The sequence below is a fragment of the Diadema antillarum genome, unplaced genomic scaffold, assembly GCF_040938485.1.
Source record: "Diadema antillarum isolate AM-2024a unplaced genomic scaffold, OU_Dant_1.0 seq00000312_RagTag, whole genome shotgun sequence".
In the NCBI taxonomy this organism is placed as follows: Eukaryota; Metazoa; Echinodermata; class Echinoidea; order Diadematoida; family Diadematidae; genus Diadema; species Diadema antillarum.
The window spans coordinates 247,075-270,418 of NW_027271332.1; the positions used below are offsets into that span (position 1 = coordinate 247,075).

The 23,344-nt window shown below is 37.6% G+C and overlaps 1 protein-coding gene across 1 annotated transcript in view; it reads left to right on the forward strand.

The window, feature by feature from the left end:
• The first annotated feature begins 1,733 nt into the window (after positions 1-1,733).
• The window catches only part of LOC139730441 (sodium- and chloride-dependent GABA transporter 2-like), a 38,228-nt gene continuing 16,617 nt past the window's right edge, over positions 1,734-23,344 (forward strand). The window contains exons 1-5 of the mRNA XM_071641281.1: positions 1,734-1,980; positions 2,629-2,760; positions 14,120-14,280; positions 16,442-16,572; positions 21,245-21,377. Of these exons, the coding sequence (XP_071497382.1) occupies positions 1,734-1,980; positions 2,629-2,760; positions 14,120-14,280; positions 16,442-16,572; positions 21,245-21,377 (804 nt within the window). The remainder of the gene's footprint in view (positions 1,981-2,628; positions 2,761-14,119; positions 14,281-16,441; positions 16,573-21,244; positions 21,378-23,344) is intronic.

A 23,344-nucleotide genomic window follows, 5' to 3' on the forward strand; every position in this document is an offset into this window, starting at 1 on the left:
CTTCACATTCCTTTTTGTTCTGCGATTTTTTTCCCCTTAATGTTAGCAGAACGATACCAGCTGCACAACATCATGTTTTCATTTCATCCCATAATATGATACACAAACACGCATAATGTACACAACACACATACAGTATTATCCATCCCGACCAAGCACATAATTATCATTGATGACGGTCTTCTCCACTTGTTGTACCGCGAAGTACAGTGTATTGTATCTTCACGCGTATGTTATATCATTTTGTGGACTTGCATGTCTATGTTACGAGTAAGATTAGAGGTTCCCGATTTTGTCATTTTCATTGTGTATTTGTGTTGTAGTTTTGTATATTTATAAATGTGGACAAATAAAATCAAACTGAAAAAAAAGAACCTGAAACTGAAACTAAATATCCTATTCCATCTTTACGAGCAATCTTAATACGTTAAATCCGTTGCAGCGAGTGATATGCCGTTATAGAGAGTCAATCCGGCAAAGGATTGTAATATGTTTCCAGACGCCCTTTAAAATTTATGGAATCGTTACAACTACAAGCTTTAGACATACGAAGAAATCTGATATAAATTGTGATGTTTATGAGTGGTGTATCTGCAAATATAGAAAAAAAAAAAGCAAACAAAGTCCCTCACTGCCGGTAACTTTTATGAACAGAATTGTAATCAGGATTTGATATCTATAATTAAAGGTATCAGTTCTCTTTTATTTCACATTTTAGTTACGAGCAAAATGCTGGCTTTTCCGTGAGTGACCATATGCTACATAATGAATCGAAGCTCGGTCTACTCAACATGATTGATCTATCAGATCTACTCCATGTTAGACGTATGCACAAGAGTTACTATTGTAATAGTATTGGTTTTTGATCACGTTGCAAAACTCGACTTTTATAATGCATTACTTCAGATGGTGTGAATGGCACTAATAATATTTAATCTCATTTACCAATGTTCACACACGCTGCACAGGACATTCATCGCCATGTTGGGGAAAAAGACTAAAAAATAAATCAACAGTGACCAAGGTTTGTTTACAGATAGCGATAACTGACGATTTTTCGTACATGTATGACACTGTGAGCGTGTCCGCACCGCTCGTGTTGCTCCAAATCCCAGTATCAAAATGCATTGATTTGGAGTGTTTGAGCGGCACATTATTGTTGCAAATAATGTGTTCCCCTGACATATTATTACGCGCACTGAGACTTCCGCCCCATTCTGTTCCCCCCCCCCCCGACCTTTCTTCCTTTTCATGTGTCAGTGCATAAAGCGGCTGAACACCCCCCCCCCCCCCCCCCCCAGTGCGATAACCTTGCTGTGTGCAATTATTTGTTTCATCTTCACTTTAGTGCTGTGTTCAGACTCCATCACAGCCTGATTGGAAATCCTTGCTGTATGCTCTATCTATACTCTGAGGACGCTTATTGTCGGTGGACGCAGAAGGCAAGTGCGCCATTCTCAAACAAACGACAATTAAACTTCACAAAACTGGACAGTGCAATCTCTGCAGTGTGCTCTAGACAAAGTGCAAACAATAGCACTCCATAATCGGTAGAGATGATAGATAGGTCCATATAATTAAACTGCACGTGATGATACATCTGTAACAAGTATAGTAGACTATCCAAAGGGTGCACAGACATAATTCAACCAAGGTAGGATACGCGAGAATCTTGGCAAACGGATATACGGAACAGAGTTTGAGGACAGAAATATTAGAGGTGGCGCTAAAAGATGACGTCTAAAGAACAAGAAATGGATGGTGAAAGAGGTGCATCGGTCTTAGAGCCACTGAAGTCGGAATTTAACGGGACGACGAAGGCTGGCTTCACGTCGGACAGCGACTGCCAGCCCGACCGTGCAGCCGTGAATCGGGAACGGTGGAGCGGGCGACTGGATTTCCTTCTATCGTGCATCGGCTTTGCTGTTGGGTTGGGGAACGTGTGGCGCTTTCCCTACCTGTGCTACAAAAATGGTGGAGGTAAGTTACGCTTTCTAAAGATAATGTTATGAAAACATCCAGTAGATCAGCTTATCAACATATTCAAATTTTGACAGTGCAATTTTGGCAGTTTTGTAAAAATAAAATTGAATAAGGGACCAGAATCAATATTTTCTGGTGTTAGCTTGAATGTATTATTATGGTACAATAATATCAGAGTATACCCTCACTCTCGTAAAAGAAAAGGGAAAAAAGCCAAACAAGACTCGAAAGTAAAGTTGTCGTCATTTCTCTTTATAGTGTATATATACGCATGAATTTCACTGCATAGTAAGATTAATGTGTGATTTCTAAAGGCCTTCCCTATTTTGGTTATGCGAGATATTCGCTTCTAATTAAGTTTTCCTTACAAAAGCTTATTTTACCGTCCCTAATGTACTGAAAAGGTCATGTTCTACAAATTACACGACACTTTCATGTTACAGAAAGACTCGAGGTAAGGTAGCCGCCCAGATATCTAGGCCTACAAAACATGGTGAGGCTGTCGTATAGTCATTTGCCCCATAGCACCTGCTTAATGAAGCGATGTAGATGCGTAATACTGAGATAAAATTTCTGCATTTTTGTAACATCCCTTGTTCGCCCAACCACCCCTGCTCGGCCACGCCCAACCCCCCACCCCCGCAGGAGCTTTTCTCATCCCGTACTTCATCTGTGCGATCTTTGGTGGAGTACCTCTCTTCTTCCTCGAGGCATCATTGGGACAGTACACCTCACTCGGTGGCATCAAAGCGTGGAAAATCTGCCCTCTCTTTCAAGGTAAGAGGTCAATATGCATGATCAACGATTCCGCATCAATCGAAAATTAAAGGGATGGTACAGTATTGGTGGAGATAAGAATTGGGCTTTTAACTTTTTGCGAGATACCAAGAAAATACCTATGAAATAGTAAAGAGCATACCATTTTAAGAGGAATTCAAAGTTTATTTGATAAAATCGGGTTGGAATGACTGAAACATCCACACACAAAGTAAAACAAAGCGATTGTAATAAAAGGTGGGTCCCACACTTTGTTATAATCGCTCTGTTTTAGATATTAAATTTTCATCCATTTCAAAACCAATTTTCATCAATGACGTTGAATTCCTCATGGAATTACATGCTCTTTCATATTTCATAAGATGTTTCTCATTATCTCACCAAAAAAAAAAGAAATGTTAGAAATCTGAAATTAAGTCTCAAGCAAAACTATACGATCCCTTTAATGTCTGCCTTGAGGAACTATAGTGATATCATTCAAAAGTGATACGATATACTTGCTAGCTGCTTTCCATTTGCAAATGGCGGAACATCATGATGCTATAACTAGTTTTCTTGATCTGTTCTGTGCACTCTAAAAATACACTTTGTGAAGCAACCACCTGAGCAAGCGATAATTGCCTTTGAAAGGCGAAGGGCATACAGTCAAGAATCTCTTGCATTGTCTGCTTGATTGTGAAGGTAAAACGAAAGAGCATTGTTTTACGAGGGCGCTGTTCATTAATCCGAAGGTTCGTTATTTCGAAAGTTCGTTAATCCGAAACACACAAATTCCCTATACCTAGATGTTCGTTAATTCGAAAATAAAAAAAGGGTTCGTTAATCCTAACATTTGAGGCGTTTTTCCGAAGGTTCGATAATCGGAAAATGAAATAGGGTTCGCTATTATAAAGGCTGGTTTATACGAATTTGTTTTTTCAATTCAATTCAATCATAGTTTATTTCCAATCAACAAAAATCAAGACATAGTACAAAGTATACATGTCATGAAATAATATTGTTCAAACATTTGCAAAAGATTCATGTAGTATGTACATTCGGCTCGTTTATACGAAAATAAAATAGGGTTCGTTATTCCGAAGGTTCGTTGATCCTTCAATGAAATAGGGTCCGTAAAGAACCTTGGTAATAACGAGCTTTGTTTCATTTTCGGATTAACGAACCTTAGGAATAATGAACCTTCGGACTAAAAAAACCTTCGGAATAACGATATGTAACCGTTTTATGACATCTTCAAATGATAGTTATATGCCTATAATTCATATATATATATATATGTATGTATGAAAATAAAATGGCGAAACAACATTTTAAGCGTTGTCACTCCTCCAACCTTCTTTGAAATGGTGAATCCAACACTTTAAAAGATGGATTTCCAATTCATTAATAATTCGGCAGAGTAGGAAACTTTGATTAATTTGTTATTCAATTCATTATTACCATGCATTCATGTATCAAATTTCAGTGACCTAAATCATTCAGAACTGAAGTGAAATGTTTTGTGATGGCGGCCGACCGAGTGGTCAGAACTCTTGGATCCGGTAATTTTTTTTTAAATCAGCGCCCCGAAATACCTCTATCATAATTGTGCAAAAATTTCATACTCTCCGCCGGATGTGAGCATCTTTTTCACGTCTCTGCCCCAGTAAGAAAGAAAGAAAGAAAATGAAAAAGAAGGAAGGGGGTGAGGAAAATGGTACATTGTATATCATACATGAGTTATTATAGTAACATGCCAAACCTGACAGGCCCTTTGTACGTTGCCCAGTGTAATCATTGTATGACAGCTTCTAAGGGTGAAAGTAGGATGTTAATAGCTGTAGCAAGACGGATGGATTATCGGAAGAATGTGTTTGGGCTGAGCCAGGAAAGATCTTTTGGTCATGCCTTTTTCGGAACTGAGGCCCCGAACAATGGATCGCAATAATCATATGCCCACTTCCATGCATTGTCTTCAGCTGTATGTATCCCCCGCCAAAGATGAATACTTTCTAATCTTTCAATGAATGACTGGGGTCTCAAAAATTTTTGGCTATCCCATTTTTTTTCTTTCTCTTTTCTTTCTTTCTTTCTTTCTGTTTTTTTTTTTGTGCTAACCACTGGACATTCCTCTTGTAACAAAATAACTCACGCACACACGCACACACACGCACAAACACATACAAGCGCGGAACAATGACAACAAAAGAAAGACACAATGTGCGCGGTCACCCGGTAAAGAAGAGTAAAGAGTGTAGAAGCGAATAGAAAGTGAGAGAAAGAGAGAGAGAGGGAGAGAGAGAGAGAGAGGGGGGGGGGGGGGGGCGGAGGAGGAATAGAACAGGTGCAATCTTAAGGGAGGTCAGTACATTCTCGGTACCCAAGGGCAAAATACGATCATATCCGAGTCAGATTATTGGTGGGTTATATTTAAGATGATGAAAAATGTTTTCATATCTGTATGCAAAACAAGAAACTGAGAAAACGGTTTTTTTTTACTGTTATTTTGTCAACATGATTTTATAATACCTGGAAAAGATGTTGTATTGATGCGAATTCAATCAATATTATGATTAATAATGTTGAGATTGAGAGAGTCAAAAGTATTAAATTTTTGGGTGTTATTATTGATGAATGCTTAAGTTGGAAAGATCATATTAATCATATTTCTTTTAAAATATCAAGAGTAATTGGAGTACTGCATAATTTGAAGCATATATTGCCTCTGAAAATTTTAGTGAATATATATAATAGTATGATTTTATCACATTTATCATATTGTAATATTGTATGGGGTAATTGTGCAACGTATTTAACGCAGAAACTTTTGAAACTCCAAAAACGTGCAATACGTACAATAACTAAAACACATTATTTGGCACACACTAAAGAGTTATTTTTAAAGTTGCAATTATTGGATATTTATAGTATTAATGAATTTCAGACTGCTTCTTTTATGTATTCCTTCACCAAAGAGTTATTACCTTCTGCCTTTAATGATTATTTCATTTATAATTTTGATGTGAATATGTATGTTACTAGAAATTCCCATAAAATGTATATTCCTTTTTATAGATATAAATTCTCAAGAACAGTGATTTCTTATAAAGGTCCTGTACTATGGAATAATATGTTAGATAAGTTCAAACAGTGTTCCACTTTAAGTGATTTTAAAAGGAAGTATAAATTTTATTTATTAGAGAAAAAATAATACGTAATATATTATGAGGTATCTTTATGTTTTATTGATTGCCTGTTGTTTGTTCATATATTGTTTGTTATTGTTGTAGCTCATTAGCTTGTTTGTATTTGTCTTTTGAGTTTAGTTCATGTAAATCTTGTCATTGCTTCTCTCTATCTTATTCTTGCAATGTTCTCTCTTTTTGTCTCCGTTTATGTTCTGTGATTTAAACACAATTTTTAAAATGCAAACTTGTAAGATGCAGTCCATCAAGGGTTTGACCTTTGACAGGCCAATGGCCTTTTGTCATTCCCACACATCTGCTGCAGATCTTACTGTTTTTACTACGTTTATACTTCATTGTAACTGTCCTTGTACTGCTTATGCTTTGTTTTGTGTATATTTCTGTGTTCTGTTCTGTACATTTTATACATATATGTATGTCTATCATTGTGTGTGTTTTTTTCTTAAAGATGTGAAATAAATTGAATTGAATTGAATTGAATTGAATAATTCAAGACGACAATGAATGTTGATTTTGATCTGTTTGACGAGAGGGTTATCTATGAATACTTTGATAAACGTTTTGCTAAAAGATTTGCTTAACATAAATGATTATTCAAAAAAGAAAATTGAAGAAAGCGTATTATCATGTTAGCTTAGATGAATTGACCCAAGTGATTACAATGCAAATCCACGACTTAAAGAAAAAAAAAATATATGTATATATTATATATATATATATATTCTGAAAATAACTCATCATACAACTTGAGAATATTAGGAGCTGCATATATTATTTTGCGAAATGCCTTTTTCAATGGAGAGAAATATTCTATTTAAGCAAGTTAACTACCCTACACAATACGGCAAACTTTTGTACGGAAAAGTTAATGTTGACAGTAGCATCAATAACTTATTACACAGGATAACAAAACTTCATTGATTACGCCCATTCGCCTATCATTTTCTAGAAATTATACGACATATACAAGTTGTGTGTTGTTTCCAAGAGAACTTAATCGAATTATCTACTGTTAAACTGAAAAATTCGAATGAATAGGGGGCCTAAACTTGTTTTAGAATTTCATTTTCAAGAGCTATAACAAGTGGCCATTTATCGAGATCACATCTATTTTCTGTGCATTAAACACTATAATCTGTTTGCCTTTAACTTTGCAGTTCTTTAGTTTACATCCAGGGCATTTAACTAATGTATTGGGATTGAATGAGAGAAAAAGATATTATAATCGTCAGTAAATTACATTGAGGAGATTGCAACATTTTAGGAATGGGGAAAATCATGTGATAGACGTACCAGTCTATGTTTATACTTCCCTGGCTGTGGCACTCCACAATCAACTGGCCTCAAAGAAGATTCTTCATCGTTTAAAAAACAAAAAGAACCAAATTATTTTCCTCCCATTAAAGATATTTTTTCAACCTCTTCAAGGCCTTCCCACATATAGTTCAGCTTATAAAGAAAAATGTCGTGTCTAGAAGGCATTGGAGACCCTTAGGAAGACACCGGCAGTATGTTGGAACTTATCGATGGCAAGAGATACTCTTTCAGTCAAAGATAATTGAATGTGATGTACTATGTTTTCGCAAAAACACAATTGATTCTTCGACAAAATATCATTCTTTAAAAGAAAATATTACTCGTTATTTTTTTTTCTTATTTCAGACATGGTATGCAAAAGTGAAACGGGTCTATAATCATGAAACTCTTGTTATGCTTTTTGTTTTAGATTTGAATTATTTTTGGATATTCATGGTATGTTCATATTATGGTACCCGTCAATAGCATCATGGCACAAACTGTTTTTTTTTTTTTTAGAAGGTAAAGTGTAAACAATATTGAGGATCTCATACAGGGGAGAAAAACAAGATTATTGCTGGTTACGGTCATCTAGGAGTAATCATTAAATTTTTGAAGACACAAAGAGATCGTGTGAGAAAATTTTTGACCAATAGTGGAAAAACGTGAATCAAAAATTTCTACTATCTTACGTATTTTTTTTTTCAGAAGTGTTATGCTTGATTTAACAAATGTACATTTCTTTACGGATGCTTATTGTATATTTCGATCTCCAAGCATTACGCATACCATTTTAGATAAAGTGATTCTTTTTAGATAATTATTTTTCTCCGCACATAAATTATTTTAGTGAAAGTATTTTCATATCATGTTGTGCTTTTTAATGTGGTCGTTTCATTTGTAAATCTTTATAAACGTATTTATGAAAAATTTGAAACCCACCGGAGTTTTGGATTTCGTCTATAATGTGCGACTTTATTCTGACTAATGGAATATAAGTATTAAACGCAGTGACAATTTCATCTATTACTAGTAATTCATACGTTTATACATTGCAGGATTATATTTCAGACCAGTGAATGAATTTCCATTATACGGACACGTGAACCGGGCTATATTTTCGGGGTTAGCCCACAAGACCGACACCCAGGAGTCATGCAGCCCGCGAGTTTGACATTGGAAAAAGTCCATGAGTCATACAGCTCATGAGTTCGACACTAGGCATATAAGGCCCATGAGTTCGACAACAGGTAAAAATAGCCCACGAGTTCGACATTACAACACAGGACTTAGTGTCGGTCTCATGGGCCTTGTTTGCTGTATGACTCGTGAGCTGTATGATTCGTTGGTGTCGAACTCGTAATGTGCACTCATATTTTCAGTTGAGAATTTAGGTTTCATTCAGAATTTTGTATTTTCTTTTGTCTTTAAATTAAAAGAATTAAGAGCACATATAAATAGCATAACATTATAAGATACATCCCTACGAACAATACCAGAATCAGGGAAATTTCCATTAGTGCATGTAGGCTCTATATATGGTGGTATTCGGGTTCAACAGGTTAAGCTTCTGTTGTACGGAATTTCCTTCGGAATTTGTATGAGTATTCTGCATCCAAATAAATCTGTAGTTTATAGCATCAGCTATATACTGTGAAATCTTTTCCTCAGATGATTTGTTACCTCTGCCAAGGAGGCTATCCGCATGTGGAATTGTGTCTATACTATGAACAAATTTTTGACATTGTTAGGGGATTAGTCCGTTGTGGTATTAAAAGACTAACAAGTGAACAGATTATGGTGGTCATCCATATCTTGAACCGATTTTAATTTTGCATCTTTAAAGGCAGGTCCGTACACATTCATGGCGTTCGATAGGCACCCTATGGACTATTCAGGTTTATTGCTCTCCGAGTGTTCTTTTACTTTGTGTTTGATTATGGGTCTGCAGAGGTAAACACCATTGGCTTATTGACGGAACACAGTTCGTTGACTCATTGTTCCATAAATTTTGATAAAGGAATTGTGAGATATCTTTATTATAATATTTTATCATTACTACTCAGTTTTTACGAGCTCTTATATCACGAGATCATGACTGCGTACATGATTTCCTCGATAAATTCCACGCAATGTGCGGCATTTTCAACATTATTGCCAATTCATTTTATTATTGTAGCCATTGTTATAGCTTTCTTCCGTTACGTGAGGTATGCACAAGGATAAGACCCACCTGAAGCCATTTGACTTTTGAACTCGAGATAATTATCCTTCATATTAATAGTATATAGTAATATAGTATAGTATAAAGTATATGATATATAGCATATACAATATAGCATTCAGTATAATATATATATATATATATATATATATATATATATATATATATACATGTATGTATAATCATATTCTTGTTGGTATACATTTTATTTACATGAAATTGAGCAATATCGGTAGAATGGAAAGTTTATTCACATAGTGCATTACAGAAATATAGTATGCCCTGTACGTCAACGAAACGTAGAATGTTGACTAATATATATAAAAAAAAGGCGAATTGACACTTCGGGGGTCTTTTTGTTCCTGAGATCAAAACTGCACAATATGAACACCTGAAAGTTCCCCAAGGATGTATTACACTTGTTGTCCCCGCCGAACGAGTTCGAGCAGGGGACTATGAAACGGGCTCCGTACGTGTGTGTGTCCGTGTGTGTGTCCGTCCGTGTGTCCGTCCGTGTGTGCGTCCGTGTGTGATCAAAATCTTCAATTCGCTACTTCTCTGTCATTTATGAGCCAATTTTGATTATGTTTGCTTTATATGATAGCACTATGTGGGAGCTTTGAAACTTCTACACAGAATTTCAGTTGTGACCTTTGACCTTGACCTTTGACCTATATTGTACATTTTGCTACAAAATGCTACTCCTTCGCCATTTCTAACCCGATTTCGATTCCGTTTGCTTTATGTGATGGCACTTGGTGAGGGCTTCAAAACTTCTACACAGAATTTTGACCTTTGACTTCTTTGACCTTTGACCTTGATTTTTGACCTATATTGTACAATGGCTACAAAATGCTACTCCTTCACCATTTCTAACCCGATTTTGATTCTGTTTGCTTTATGTGATGGCAATAGGTAAGGGCTTCAAAACTTCTTCACAGAATTTCGACCTTTGATTTCTTTGACCTTTGACCTTGATTTTTGACCTGTATTGTACATTTTGCTACAAAATGCTACTCCTTCGCCATTTCTAACCCGATTTCGATTCCGTTTGTTTTATGTGATGGCACTAGGTGAGGGCTTCAAAATTTCTACACGGAATTTTGACCTTTGACTTCTTTGACCTTTGACCTTGATTTTTGACCTATATTGTACAATGGCTACAAAATGCTACTCCTTCGTCATTTCTAACCCGATTTCGATTCCGTTTGCTTTATGTGATGGCAGCAGGTGAGGGCTTCAAACCTTCTTCACAGAATTTTGACCTTTGATTTCTTTGACCTTTGACCTTGATTTGTGACCTGTATTGTACATTTTGCTACAAAATGCTACTTCCGGCGGGGACATATATTACGCACCGCGTAAATTCTACTTTTCCTTGTTAATCTAGTAAGTCATGTCTCCAATGAAGTTCCAGCAAAATGCTAGATTTTTACCGTAAATTAACTAATACAGTCATGTCCATTGATATTTCTTTTAAATTATGTGCACACCACAGTTTTGACCAAAAAGACTCCAAAAACGAAATCTAAGAAATTAGTACTGTTTCTTGTTCGATGTTATCTTCCACGTGTTCAAATATGATAATAGAGACTACTCAATTCCCTCACTTGATTCCTAATGACCCAAATTGACTACAACCACCATAAACAATAACGATATCGATGATTATGATGTTCCCTTAGTATATCCCTAATTTAGTTCCCTGATAAACAAAAACCGCTTTTACAAGATCAGTTCAAAGATGTATCTCAGATTGAACTGAGAAACAACTAACCTCGCGTCCTTGTGAAATATAAGGTGACTTGGGGTAATGTATGTATACATCAAGTGATTGTCTTCCACACGTTGAAGACAATAACTCAACATTACTCCTGCGACAATTTCTCCGTCTTATTTTCTCCAAGGACTTCGGGTTAGGGTTATGGTTGTGATAAGGTTTTGGGTTTAGTTTAATGTAAGGATTAAATTAAGGAATGGTTAGGGTCATGCTCGTGGGTAGAATTTATGTTTGGCTTAGCGTGCAGATATTTCACTGGAGTAATTGTCTCTGGAGCAAATGTCATGGAACCGTCTTTGGCATGATCGCAGATTGCAGACTTGTATAGAACACAGCTCATCAGCGGAAGGAATAGAGCCATTATTATCGCACTTCTTGTTTCCTCTGGTAGAAACTTCAGCAGTCTGGTTGCATTGTTTTAGTTTCTCTTCACCCTATGCAGGGGCCGCGGAACGTTTTTCAGTGGGGGGGGGGGGGGGGGGGCTGCGCAGCCGGGGGGGGGGGGGGGGGTATCAAGGTTAACCCAACCCCCCCCCCCCCCCCCGCTTATACGCACTGGCGTAGCCTGGATAATGATCTTGTGATCTTGGGAGGATGGGAGGGCGGTGGTTACGATGCGAGGGGGAGGGGGATGTTCCCCCCTCCCACGGGGAGAACTTTTTGCATTTTGATGTTGTAAATGGTGCAATTTGCTGCATGTTTTTCCGTCTTTTATCGACTTGAAACGGCCACACTTGTTTAAGGTAGCAGGATATTTTGACGGGGATTATTATTGAACAATTTGCCTATAAAGTGGTAGCATAAACCTCTTGTATTGATTTATTGTTACAATTAATTTCGTGAACGTTGTCTATTAAGCAATCAAACAGAAAAGGAATGCTCACGAGGGTGTATATAGGATACAAAAGGGATATTTCTCCTCCCACACGAAGGTGATTTTACATTTTCAGACCTGACATTCAGCGATCTGGTGCAAACTTTTGGTGCAATACTTTGATATTTTTCTAGCTCCCCCACCCCCCCCCCCCCCAAAAAAAAAATATTTATGGAAATAATTTGGACTTTTTTCAGGAAAGTGTTAATGGCAAAATCACGACATTTAGCTCTTATTCCGCGTGTTCATCATGTGTGTGTATGTACAAAGTCTAGAGGTAGAAGGGGAGGGTGTGGGAGGGGGATGCCCCCTCCCACTCTACGGAGCTTTTGCGTTTTTGAAATCAAGATAAAGTGATCTGAAGCACACTTTTTGTGAGAATTTCGGGTAGTGTGACTATTCCCCCGATTTTCCCCCTTTCTTTCTTTTTATTTCTTATCTTTTTTTTCACGATCAAAAAATGTGGGGGGCTGTAGCCCCCCAGCCCCCCCCCCCCCCCCCGCTTCCGCGGCCCCTGCTTTATACAACAAACCTAACATTTGACAAGCTGACATGCGCTATCTGAGTGCATGGGGGCATCAAATTTCAGTACCCGTTGGAAAGAACATGCAAAGACGTATATTCTCTTGTACCAAAACACGGGTCTGAAGAAACATTTTCAAAGGACAAAGAGAAAATTGGTGAATTTCTTTGTACACACTGTTTCAACCATGTTAGGTCACGAAAAGTTGCCAACTTGCTTTACTCTCTAAAATCGAACAGTTCGTAATTTTCTTTGTGCGTCTGAGTTTCTTCCAAACTGTTCACTTACTGTATGTTCAAGTTCCTATGTATTTCATATTTGTTTGATAAACACAAACAAAAATTAAAGAAAATAGTACAGATGGAATTACTGAGAAGATAAACAAAGGTTAAAACATATTCAAATCTGTTTTTTGGAGAAAACAGGGTGGTTTCATAAAGGTCGATGGTTTCTAAATGGCTTTTCCCAAGAAAGCTTACAATATATATACTATGCGATTACTTATCTACTTATCGGATTTGTTTGTTTTCATACAAAGCAACATAGAATCAGAACGAAATTTCCCTTTTAAGAAAATTCTTCCAAACACCTTATTTAGATGGTTATAAGTACACCTGCCGTGTCTTTTTTCATGAATATTGTGGAACGGCGGTGTGAAAAGTACTGTATGTATACTTTTGAATATGATATCCCAGCGCTCATCTTTTCCTTCCGCTTGATGAATCCCCACTTGTAAATTGCCTTTCATACTACCAGATGCATTCTGGCAGTATGCATGCGAAATTTTCTGCAAATGAAATCCAGCATTTATATCATGAAAATAAAATAAAATGAAAAATTCAGAGGGCTCTTACTCTGAGATCAATGAGTTGATTGGTCATGAGGATAAATCTCTCCAGATTTCATGCTTTATTCGCCGTGAAACGGTGATTTCACTGAGCGAGCGACCTGACAGAGGGCGGTGAGTTGGTTCAGTTGGTAGCGCGTCTGCCTCAAGATCCTAAGGGTCCGGGTTCGAACCCGAGTCTGGACTGATATGAGCGATGTTGTGTGTAATCTTACCGTCCCCTCCAGCAAGAGGCAAAACACTCTGTCCCTCGGATAGGACATAAAATGGAGGTCCCGTGTATGAGAGAGTAGTACGCAACTCATGCACGTAAAAGATCCCGCTTCATTCATTCATCGCAAAGAGCAGGATGGTTAACCCGGTGAAGTGGTCCCACCTCACATCCAACTGGACCCCACGGAAGACCAGCTTAACGTAGCTGAATATGGGCTATCCAGCCATCTTCTCAGATGGAAATGAACAAACAAACAAACAAACAAACACCATATATTACAGAGTATATAAGAATGTTCACAACACTGTTCATCTTACCATGTGATGCCAATTTTTGTGTTTATATATATATTTGGGTATGTTTTCAATGTCTTTCCTCCTTCTCCCATCCACCATCCGACCAATTGGTTGCTGCAGGCATCGGTCTTTCTACCACCATGATTGCTCTTTGGTGTAACACCTACTACATCGTCATATTGGCGTGGGCGCTTTACTACCTGTACAGCTCGTTCACCAGAGTGCTACCGTGGGCGCACTGTGGACACAGCTGGAATACGGAGTTCTGCGTTGATTATGACGTGAGCATTGGTTAACCCTGATGGCTGCCTTATCACTGAGCGGCGAATGTTTGCCGACGTAGCGAATTATAGGTTTTGCCAGGGTTCGTAACCATTTGTAATCAAGTTCGTAAGCGGTTTTCATTATTGCAAACAGTTTTTTCTTGTCGGAAAGACATTTTGAATATAATGTTTACAATGCCTTTGCAGCACGAAACAAAAAAAAAAAACAAAAAAAAACTGTTTAATGCGACAATGAAAACTGTATGCGAATGTAATTGCAATTGTTTACGAACCCTGACGAAGCCAAAAATACTCCACGTCCCCCGCTCAGTGAGATGCCTTCTTTTCAAGGTCAGTCGTAGTCATGGGACTCTTGTTTGTATTTTCTCACTTGGCGCCATTTCATCACATCTTTTTTTTTTTTTCTTTTTTGTCTTTTGAAAAAAAAAACGCACAGGGCATAACGGCACCCATTCCAAATTAGTCCATGGGCCAAGACCCGAAAAATGGGTTATTGGTACCACCTGAGGTGGCAAAACCTTTTTGGTGTCATTTTGTTTGTCGGACGTAGATATGCTTATCAAGCTATGATAGCATTTCCAAATGAGTAGCTTAGTCATAATAAATGAATTTTTAACCAATTTGGTCTCGTTTTTATATCCCTATACTTCTGAATCGAAACTAACCGCTAAACAAAGAAGAGCACTGTCTTCTGTATGTCCACAGGTGTTCTGTTGTAAACGCGGTGCGCTTAGTCTTTATTCAAGGCAGCGAAGGGAATATCCAAAAGGTTATGATGTCCACAGCTGTCACGCGGTGCGCTTAGTCTTTATCCAGAACAATGTACCGTTATCATATCTAAAGTTCCTAATAAAAGGGATTATCTGTACTGTTTTTATACTATCCTCTCAACAAATACATCAGTTTTAAACAAAAACCCCTCTGTCCATTTACAACATTATTTATCATAATGCATTGTAGTGTACCGGTACATTGTTTTTGCATTATCTTTCATTGTTGGATGGAAATAAAGCGACATTGGCGTGGTATTAGCGTTTTCACCGTCGCGTTTTCACCGGAAAATGACAAATAATTGAAAAATACGGTAAAGTTCACTAGGAATTGCTTGTTTGTTGTTGTTGTTTTTAGAGAAAGGGATATACACTGTATTATAAGCTTTGGATATTCCCTTCGCCGTCTTGAATATTAGACTAAGCGCTGTGGACATCATAACCTTTGGATATTCGCTTCGCTGCCTTGAATAAAGACTGAGTGCACCGCGTTTACAACAGAACACCTGTGAACATAGAAGACAGTGCTCTTCTTTGTATAGCGGTTAGTTTCGATTCAGAAGTATAGGGATATATCAACGAGACCAAATTGGTTCAAAATTCATTTATTATGACTAAGCTACTCATTTGGAAATGCTATCATAGCTTGATAAGCATATCTATGCCAGACAAACAAAATGACACCAAAAAGGTTTTGCCACCTCAGGTGGTACCAACATCTGGCCTGGCCCATGGACTAAATTAAGGCATAACTGCTCTTGTATTTCCTCACTTGGCGCCACTTCACCACATCCTTTCTTTTTTTGAAAGTATTATGCACAGGGCAAAACGGCACCCATTCCAAATTAACAACGTAATTGCTCGATAAGGGATGTCTTTTTTGAAAAAAAAATTGTTATTCTGAGATCATTGAACTGTTGTTCATTATAGCCGCTGCAAACTTTCCGCGAGAACTTGTATGATCTCGTGGTTCAGTTTTGCAAGTGGCATCATGTACTCGGTAGTTGTTAAAAACGGAAGGGGAGCAGAAAGGTTTAGATGGTAACATAATTCACATCAATGTATCAAGCATACGAGACCAGTTTGAAACGCCATTCCAAATAGTCCAGTCAAAGTCGAGGCCCTTCTTAAAACTTGCATCTAAACAGCTGTTTGGCTTGGTCAGTATACCATCCCCAGATTTCGGCGTGTTGGCTGATTTCAAAGCAAAAAGTCATTTGATTTGAATTTCGCGATTTTGGTATGAGCATTGTGATAAGAGTCCCACCCCTTCAGTTTGAAATTGCTATTTCGTTCAGCCAATCGTTACTGTTCAGTCAATCACAAACCGTATCTGGAATTGACAATGTCTTCTTTTCTCTTCTCTGTGATAACTTTTTAATTTCTAGGCCAATATCACTTGCGTAAACGAGACGCTGTTCAGCAACGACAGCATCATCGTGGTTCAGGAGATGATGAGCGGAACGAACTTCACCTGCGAAGAATTCCAAGCCCAAAGTCCGGTGGAAGAGTTCTGGGAGTAAGTTAATCGTGGATCGGAATATATAACATTGTTTTATAGTATCCAAGCAAGAGGCGAAGGGTATATCGACATTATACTCGTGAACATAAAAAGGGAATGTTAACTGATGGCCATGTAGTAAATAGGTTCTACATGTACTGAACTTTGGTTAGTAAAAAGCCAGCACAACTTTCGAGAATTGCTTATGCCAAGAGCGTATAATCAAGTGTTCTGATTATTAGCGACAGAGTTCTCGAGTTAACGGTATGGGGAACAGCAATGATTGGCACGTTTAATGATGTTTTGTTTTTTGTTTATTCATTTGTTTGTTCAGTCTTATTTAAAAACAGGGTAGTCTTTTCAGAGCCAAAGGTCTGCTTAAAAAAGAAAAAGCCCTGTTAACATAGTATATCCAATATACAAATCGGAACTTATTATTTGCACAGTGCATAGAGATATAGTAACATAACATATGATAACATAATTACAACAAAACCAAAATATACCAAATCAAACACAGAACCAACTAAACAAAAAAAAAAAACCAAACAAACAAAGAAACAAACAGAAACAATTAAGCAAACAGAAACAATTAAACTAAACCCATAACAGGATTACATAACAAGAAAAGGTAACCAACGTGACACTCAACAGCTCTGCCTTCAGTTGGTGTATAGATTATAAAATAATAAACCATAGAATTTCCGATAAATCTATCTGCATTGAGAAGTTAATCGATTGTATTTGGGTCTACAGGAGATGAGAGTTGTCGCTGTTCGAATATATAGGTTGGGAGTTTGTTGTAAATACTGGGTGCTATGAAAGAAAATGATCGTCTTTTTTTTTTCTAATTCGGTGTTGAGCTTCGGAATAAACAGAATAAACAGACTAAGAGTAGAATGACGGTTGACGTAATATTTGGGACGATTTTTTTTTTTTGTGGCAAGATCATTCAAGTACAATGGTGCTACACATGTAAGTCTTTTGGTATCAATACAAGAAGGTATAAACTTTTTCAACTTTCAACTTTATTTTCACCTCCATCAAAATGAACAAAGAAATTATGTACATTGCATATACACGGGATATTTGTGATACAGAACAAAATTTGAAAAGGTACATAAGATAATTATGAAAATGAAAAGTAGATGCGATTACATATTTGTTAAATACATAAAGCGTATAATGCAAGTCAACTAAGGATGAGGATGGAAGTGGAGGGTCCCACTAAGAAGCAAAGCTTGTACGATATGGGACCCTCAGAAAATACACAAAACATCAATATAAAACACAATAAACGAACCGATGTCAACTGACATCAAAATGATTGGGAAGAGGAAAAACAGAGAAAAGGAAAGGAAAAAAAAAAGAGGAAAAAAAAAGAGAGGAAAAAAAAGGGAAAAAAGGGAGATAAAAGCTTATTCTACTGTCGACACTTTACCGCCCAAGACTATAAATTGTAGAGTTTCTTTGGTAGTTGAGTAATCTACATTTAGAACCAGTCTTGCATATCTGTTCTGAGTTTGTTGTAGTTTGAGAAGGTCTGTTTTGTAACACTTTCCCCAAATCATCGATCAACAATCTATGTGAGGTAAGATAAATTAATGAGTAAAACAACACTTTATCCCCTGGATAGGCCTACATGCTATTGCTCGATTGAATTTGCTAAACACATTAGATAAAATAATACAATGACCAGTTTAAACTCTGATTTTTTTTTTCCCCCTGGGGAAGAGGGGGGGGGGGATATAGCTTCTTTTCTTCCTCTCCCATTTGTTTCCCCTTTGAGGGTTTTGTGGACATCAATGGCGAATTGCCAATTCTGTGTGTTTGTTTTCCATATGTGTGTTTGAGGCTGCAACCAACTATAATGCACTTGAATTGAATCTATACGTGCATTCTCCACTAAATTATTATGTTTTCAACTGTATAGTGTGAACAGACGAGTTAAATCTTTTGCATGCTACTGCGTCTTTCTGTATTTTCAGGAATTTCGTCCTATGTGATTGGGCGATATCCCATGTTTTGACCAATCATCCGCTCTTGTACGTAGCGAAAATCATGATGCTTTCCTGAAAGTAGACCTAATTATGTGACCCTCCATCACAAAATCAACAAAAAGCAGCCAGACGTATTTTTTTTTTTAATAGTTAAAGGCAGATCCTTTCAGAACAGACTCAAATCTTTAGAATGACACGTAAATCTATACAAATGAACTTTCCTAACCCATCTTAATGATGAAAAATTATATTAAGTGCACCCTCTGCAAAAGTGTTTGCTGAGAGTGGAGGCACAGGGTCTATTCAGTGGCTTTATCTCACCAAGCGGTACTCTGTGCAATGACCGAATGGGAAAAAAATATGGATTGGGAACGGCATAATATCCACAATGCAGGAATTTACAGATTAATCGGAAATCATCACACTAATAAAGGACATAGTATTTATCACAGATACCAACTTTGAATGCAGTAACATTATCTGTTAAAAATTATATTTAAAAGTGGGAATTTATATAAAGAGTTTTTGAGATATGACAAAAGACCTCTAAGGGTGCGTTTATCAACTCCTTTTCTCGGCAGAAACAGGTTATCCAAACAGCTTTCAAGGAATTTTTACGAGTTGATAAACGCAAAGCTGTTTTGAAAGCCCTTTAGGAAAGCCTTTTCGAAAGCCCCAAAATTTGTGGCTATCCAAACAGGTTCCCTAAACAGGTTTTCAGAAACCTGTTTGTAAAAAGCCTTTTGGAAGTTGATAAACGCAAAGCTGTTTTGAAACGGCTTTGTAGTCTTGTACTTCAGTACTTGTACTTCTCCTCGGGTCGAATAGCGCAATGCAGCTGTGCAGTGACAGGCCAGTTAAAAAATCGTGTTCGCGAAGAGAGTTGATAAACGCAACTATTTTGAAAGCCGTTTCTAAAGGGCTTTGGAAAGGGCTATCGAAAGCCGTTTAGACAGGGGAAAGTTGATAAACGCAGCCAAAGTCTCATGCCGCCACTCAGAAATATTTGAAGTATGTGCTAAACTGGAGCTGCCTCACAGATAGGAAGACAATTGATTCATGCGGCATTGCATCATGACTCGTCACTCTCAAAGGAAGATATGTCTTTATGATGGTAATTGCTTTTCGCCGTCCCTTCTTAGAAAACAAGCGGCACATTAATAGTACAGGCATTTAGGGCTTTGGAAAGGGCTCTGGAAAGGGCTATGGAAAAGGCTATGGAAAGAGCTATCGAAAGGGCTATCGAAAGGGCTATCGAAAGCCGTTCAAGCAGGGGAAAGTTGATAAACGCAGCCTAAGTCATCTCTATTTGGGGGGAAAAAATCCAACTTTATGATGCCAAACTTTAGCACTAACGTCGAGGAAGAAGTGTTTTTTCAGAAGATATAAAACTTAAGATTGACTAGGTTTACCCATTTCTCATAGAGTTCTCACGTAAAAATTGGGTCATGCTGCTTTTTGTCGAGCCCACCGGAGGTGTGGGCGGCGTCTGTCCGTCCGTCGTCCGTCCGTCCGTCCGTCGTCTGTCCGTAACGCTACAAAAACTTGAATAACTCTCTACAGAGGATTTCAATTTCAATCAAACTTGGAGGGAAGAGTGGTTATGAAAAGTTACACATTTTACCAAACATGAAGGGCACCTCAAGGTCAAAGGTCACAGGCAGAGGTCAATGAACTTTAGGGCCCAATGTTAAGTTTTTAGGGCGCGTTTTGTTTATGGCTCGTAACTTTTGATGTATCTGTCTGTTTGTAACCAAACTTAGATGGTAGATGTCCCTTGGGAAGTCGAAGGTTACCACAAGGTCAAAGGTCACAGACAGGGGTCAGCAAACTTTTATGGCGCATTTTGATTATGGCTCATAACTTTTGATCCCTTTGTCCGTTTGTAACCAAACTTGGATGGTAGATGTCCCTTGGGGAGGTGAAGGTCATCACAAGGTCAAAGGTCACAGAAATGGGTCAACAAACTTTTAGGGCCCAATGTTAAGTTTTTATAGCACGTTTTGATTATGGTTCATAACTTTTGATCTCTTTGTCCGTTTGTGACCAAACTTGGATGGTAGATGTCCCTGGGGAGGTGAAGGTCATCACAAGGTCAAAGGTCACAGAAATGGGTCAACAAACTTTTAGGGCCCAATGTTAAGTTTTTATAGCACGTTTTGATTATGGTTCATAACTTTTGATCTCTTTGTCCGTTTGTGACCAAACTTGGATGGTAGATGTCCCTGGGGAGGTGAAGGTCATCACAAGGTCAAAGGTCACAGAAAAGGGTCAACAAACTTTTAGGGCCCAATGTTAAGTTTTTATGGCACGTTTCGATTGTGGCTCATAACTTTTGATCCCTAAGTCTGTTTGTGACCAAACTTGGACGGGAGATGTCCCTTGGGGAATTAAAGGTCATCACAAGGTCAAAGGTCATAGGCGGGTCAATGAACTTCTGGAAGTTAGAAAAATATTAATTTTTTGTACGCGAATGGGAGAGACACAATTTGGCACTTGCCTTGTTGTTGGCTTTTTGATGCACGGTCACATAATATTACTTAATGTATGTCAATGCTCATCTGCTTACCGTTCGCTTGTGTGTGTGTGTGTGTGTGTGTGCGTGTTTGTTTTGTGTGTCTCCGTGCTATTTAAGTGTTTCCGTCCAACCATAAATTACACCGATTATCCTTCATCCATTCCTCCCACAGGAATAAAGTCATTCAGATATCAAGTGGTCTGCATGAAATGGGAGGTGTCGTCCCACACCTGGCCTTGTCGCTTTTCCTGGTTTGGACTCTTTGTTACTTCTGTATCTGGAAAGGGGTCAAATGGACAGGAAAGGTTGGTGTTTACACCTTCTATGTATAGGTACTACAATGGGAGTGCGTCTGTGAAGTTGTGAAGATATATATATTGATATATATATGTACTGTATGTTGCAACGTTTTGATTTGCACACCTCTCCTAGTTAATAATAAAACCACCTCCGCTTCTGTACAATGCTACACTATATAATGAATGTAATTATTATTATTGTTATTATTATTATTATTATTATTATTATCCTTTATTCGGCACTTGCAAAACAATACAAGTGATAACAGAGAAACAAACTTAAAACAAGTAAAACACAAGAAACAAAGTGTCAGGCTTTCCCTGTTGAGCTTCCCTAAGGAGCCGGGTTGGAAAAAAGCAATCAAAATCACTTTGACCCTTGGGCCTCTCCAACCAGCTTAGGGAAGCACATCAGGGAGTAGTTGAACATAAAAGAAAAGAAATAGTGCAATTTCAAATTGAGCGTGTACACCAGGTGGATTATTGTACATACAAACTAGAAACATCATTGTGGCAAATAGGTATTCATTCCACCCCCCCCCCCCCCAAAAAAAAAAATCCAGTGCACAAAAAAAGTGTTATCAGAGTACATCTTCACAACAACAAATATCCCCTCTAACTGCACTACTAATTGATAATGTATTCTTTGCACCCAAACCCAATCCCATGGCCCAAAACCTCCGCCCCCCCCCAAAAAAAGAGAAATCACTGTCAGACATTAAGTGTATGATGCCAGCAGGTATCATCAACATACCCCAAACCAACTTCGATACGCAGTAAAAATAAAAATAATTTCAAAACTTTAACTTCATCATTACCCTGAGACTCCATGACCCAGCGCTTTCTCTGAGAAGTCCGTGTGTGGTATTACATACACAACTGTGCAATGTACCTCATATCAGGCGCCAAAATTCATGAATAGAATTAAGTAATGTGAAGCATGAATTAAAGTGTGAACATCCAGAAAAAAAACCCCAACAACAACAAACATGAAATTACTAATCAGTAAATGATATATGTCTTACACATAGGATCTGAAACCCAGAGACAAAAATATAACTGGGTCGCAAACAAAACTGAATATTAATCAATATTCTGTGTTTCTTGGCAACCAAGAGCAGTCATAATAAGAATAACAGCAAAAACAAAATCACGATTATCTGGTAAAATCAATCATTATCCTCCGTAAAAACATGTCCTGCATCTTCCAGGAATTGAAATCAGTTGAGTCGCAGTATACTAAAGACAAAGAAACCTGAAAAAAAAGTCGGTAAAATCCTTTCCAAATGCAACTGACATTGTTGTGTTTTTGTTTGTGTGTGCATTTTTTAATTGTTTCTCGAAGTGAGTATTTAACTTTGACCTTAAAAAAAAGTGTAAAATCTAACAAACGGATCAGGTTTCATTATTATAGTGTAAAGATGAGAAAGTTATGACATTTCTAAGTTTCACATGCTTTTGGACATTTAGTGATTTTAGAAAACACTTCGCTATTACTCAAGCACATGCACATGCACACACACACGCACACACGCACGCACACGTACACACAACTTCTTTCTTAAAGTCACACTGTTGCTGTCGAGATCATGAACAAAACACCATGCTTACATAAAACTTTTACTGAATCATTCATTCTTTTAAAAGTCTCTGGGAGTTATGAGTACGGCAAATATAGTAATGCTCTGATTAATTCTGTTTTGAGTCATTGAGTATTTTGTATTCAATCTTAAATTGTTGTTATTGTTGGTGATGTTTGCTGATGTTCAATTCAATTCAATTTAATACAAAATTGTTGTTGTTGTTGTTGTCATCAATTCACATTTACATAATATCGTAGATACTGTAGCACGTTTGAGACCTTGCAGCTTATAATATTTTCCAAACAAAACAGTGGACTTTACGAACAGAAACTCTTTGTTGTCCCACAAAGGCATATGTTCCTGCTTGAGATATGCAAAGTAACAACGTGG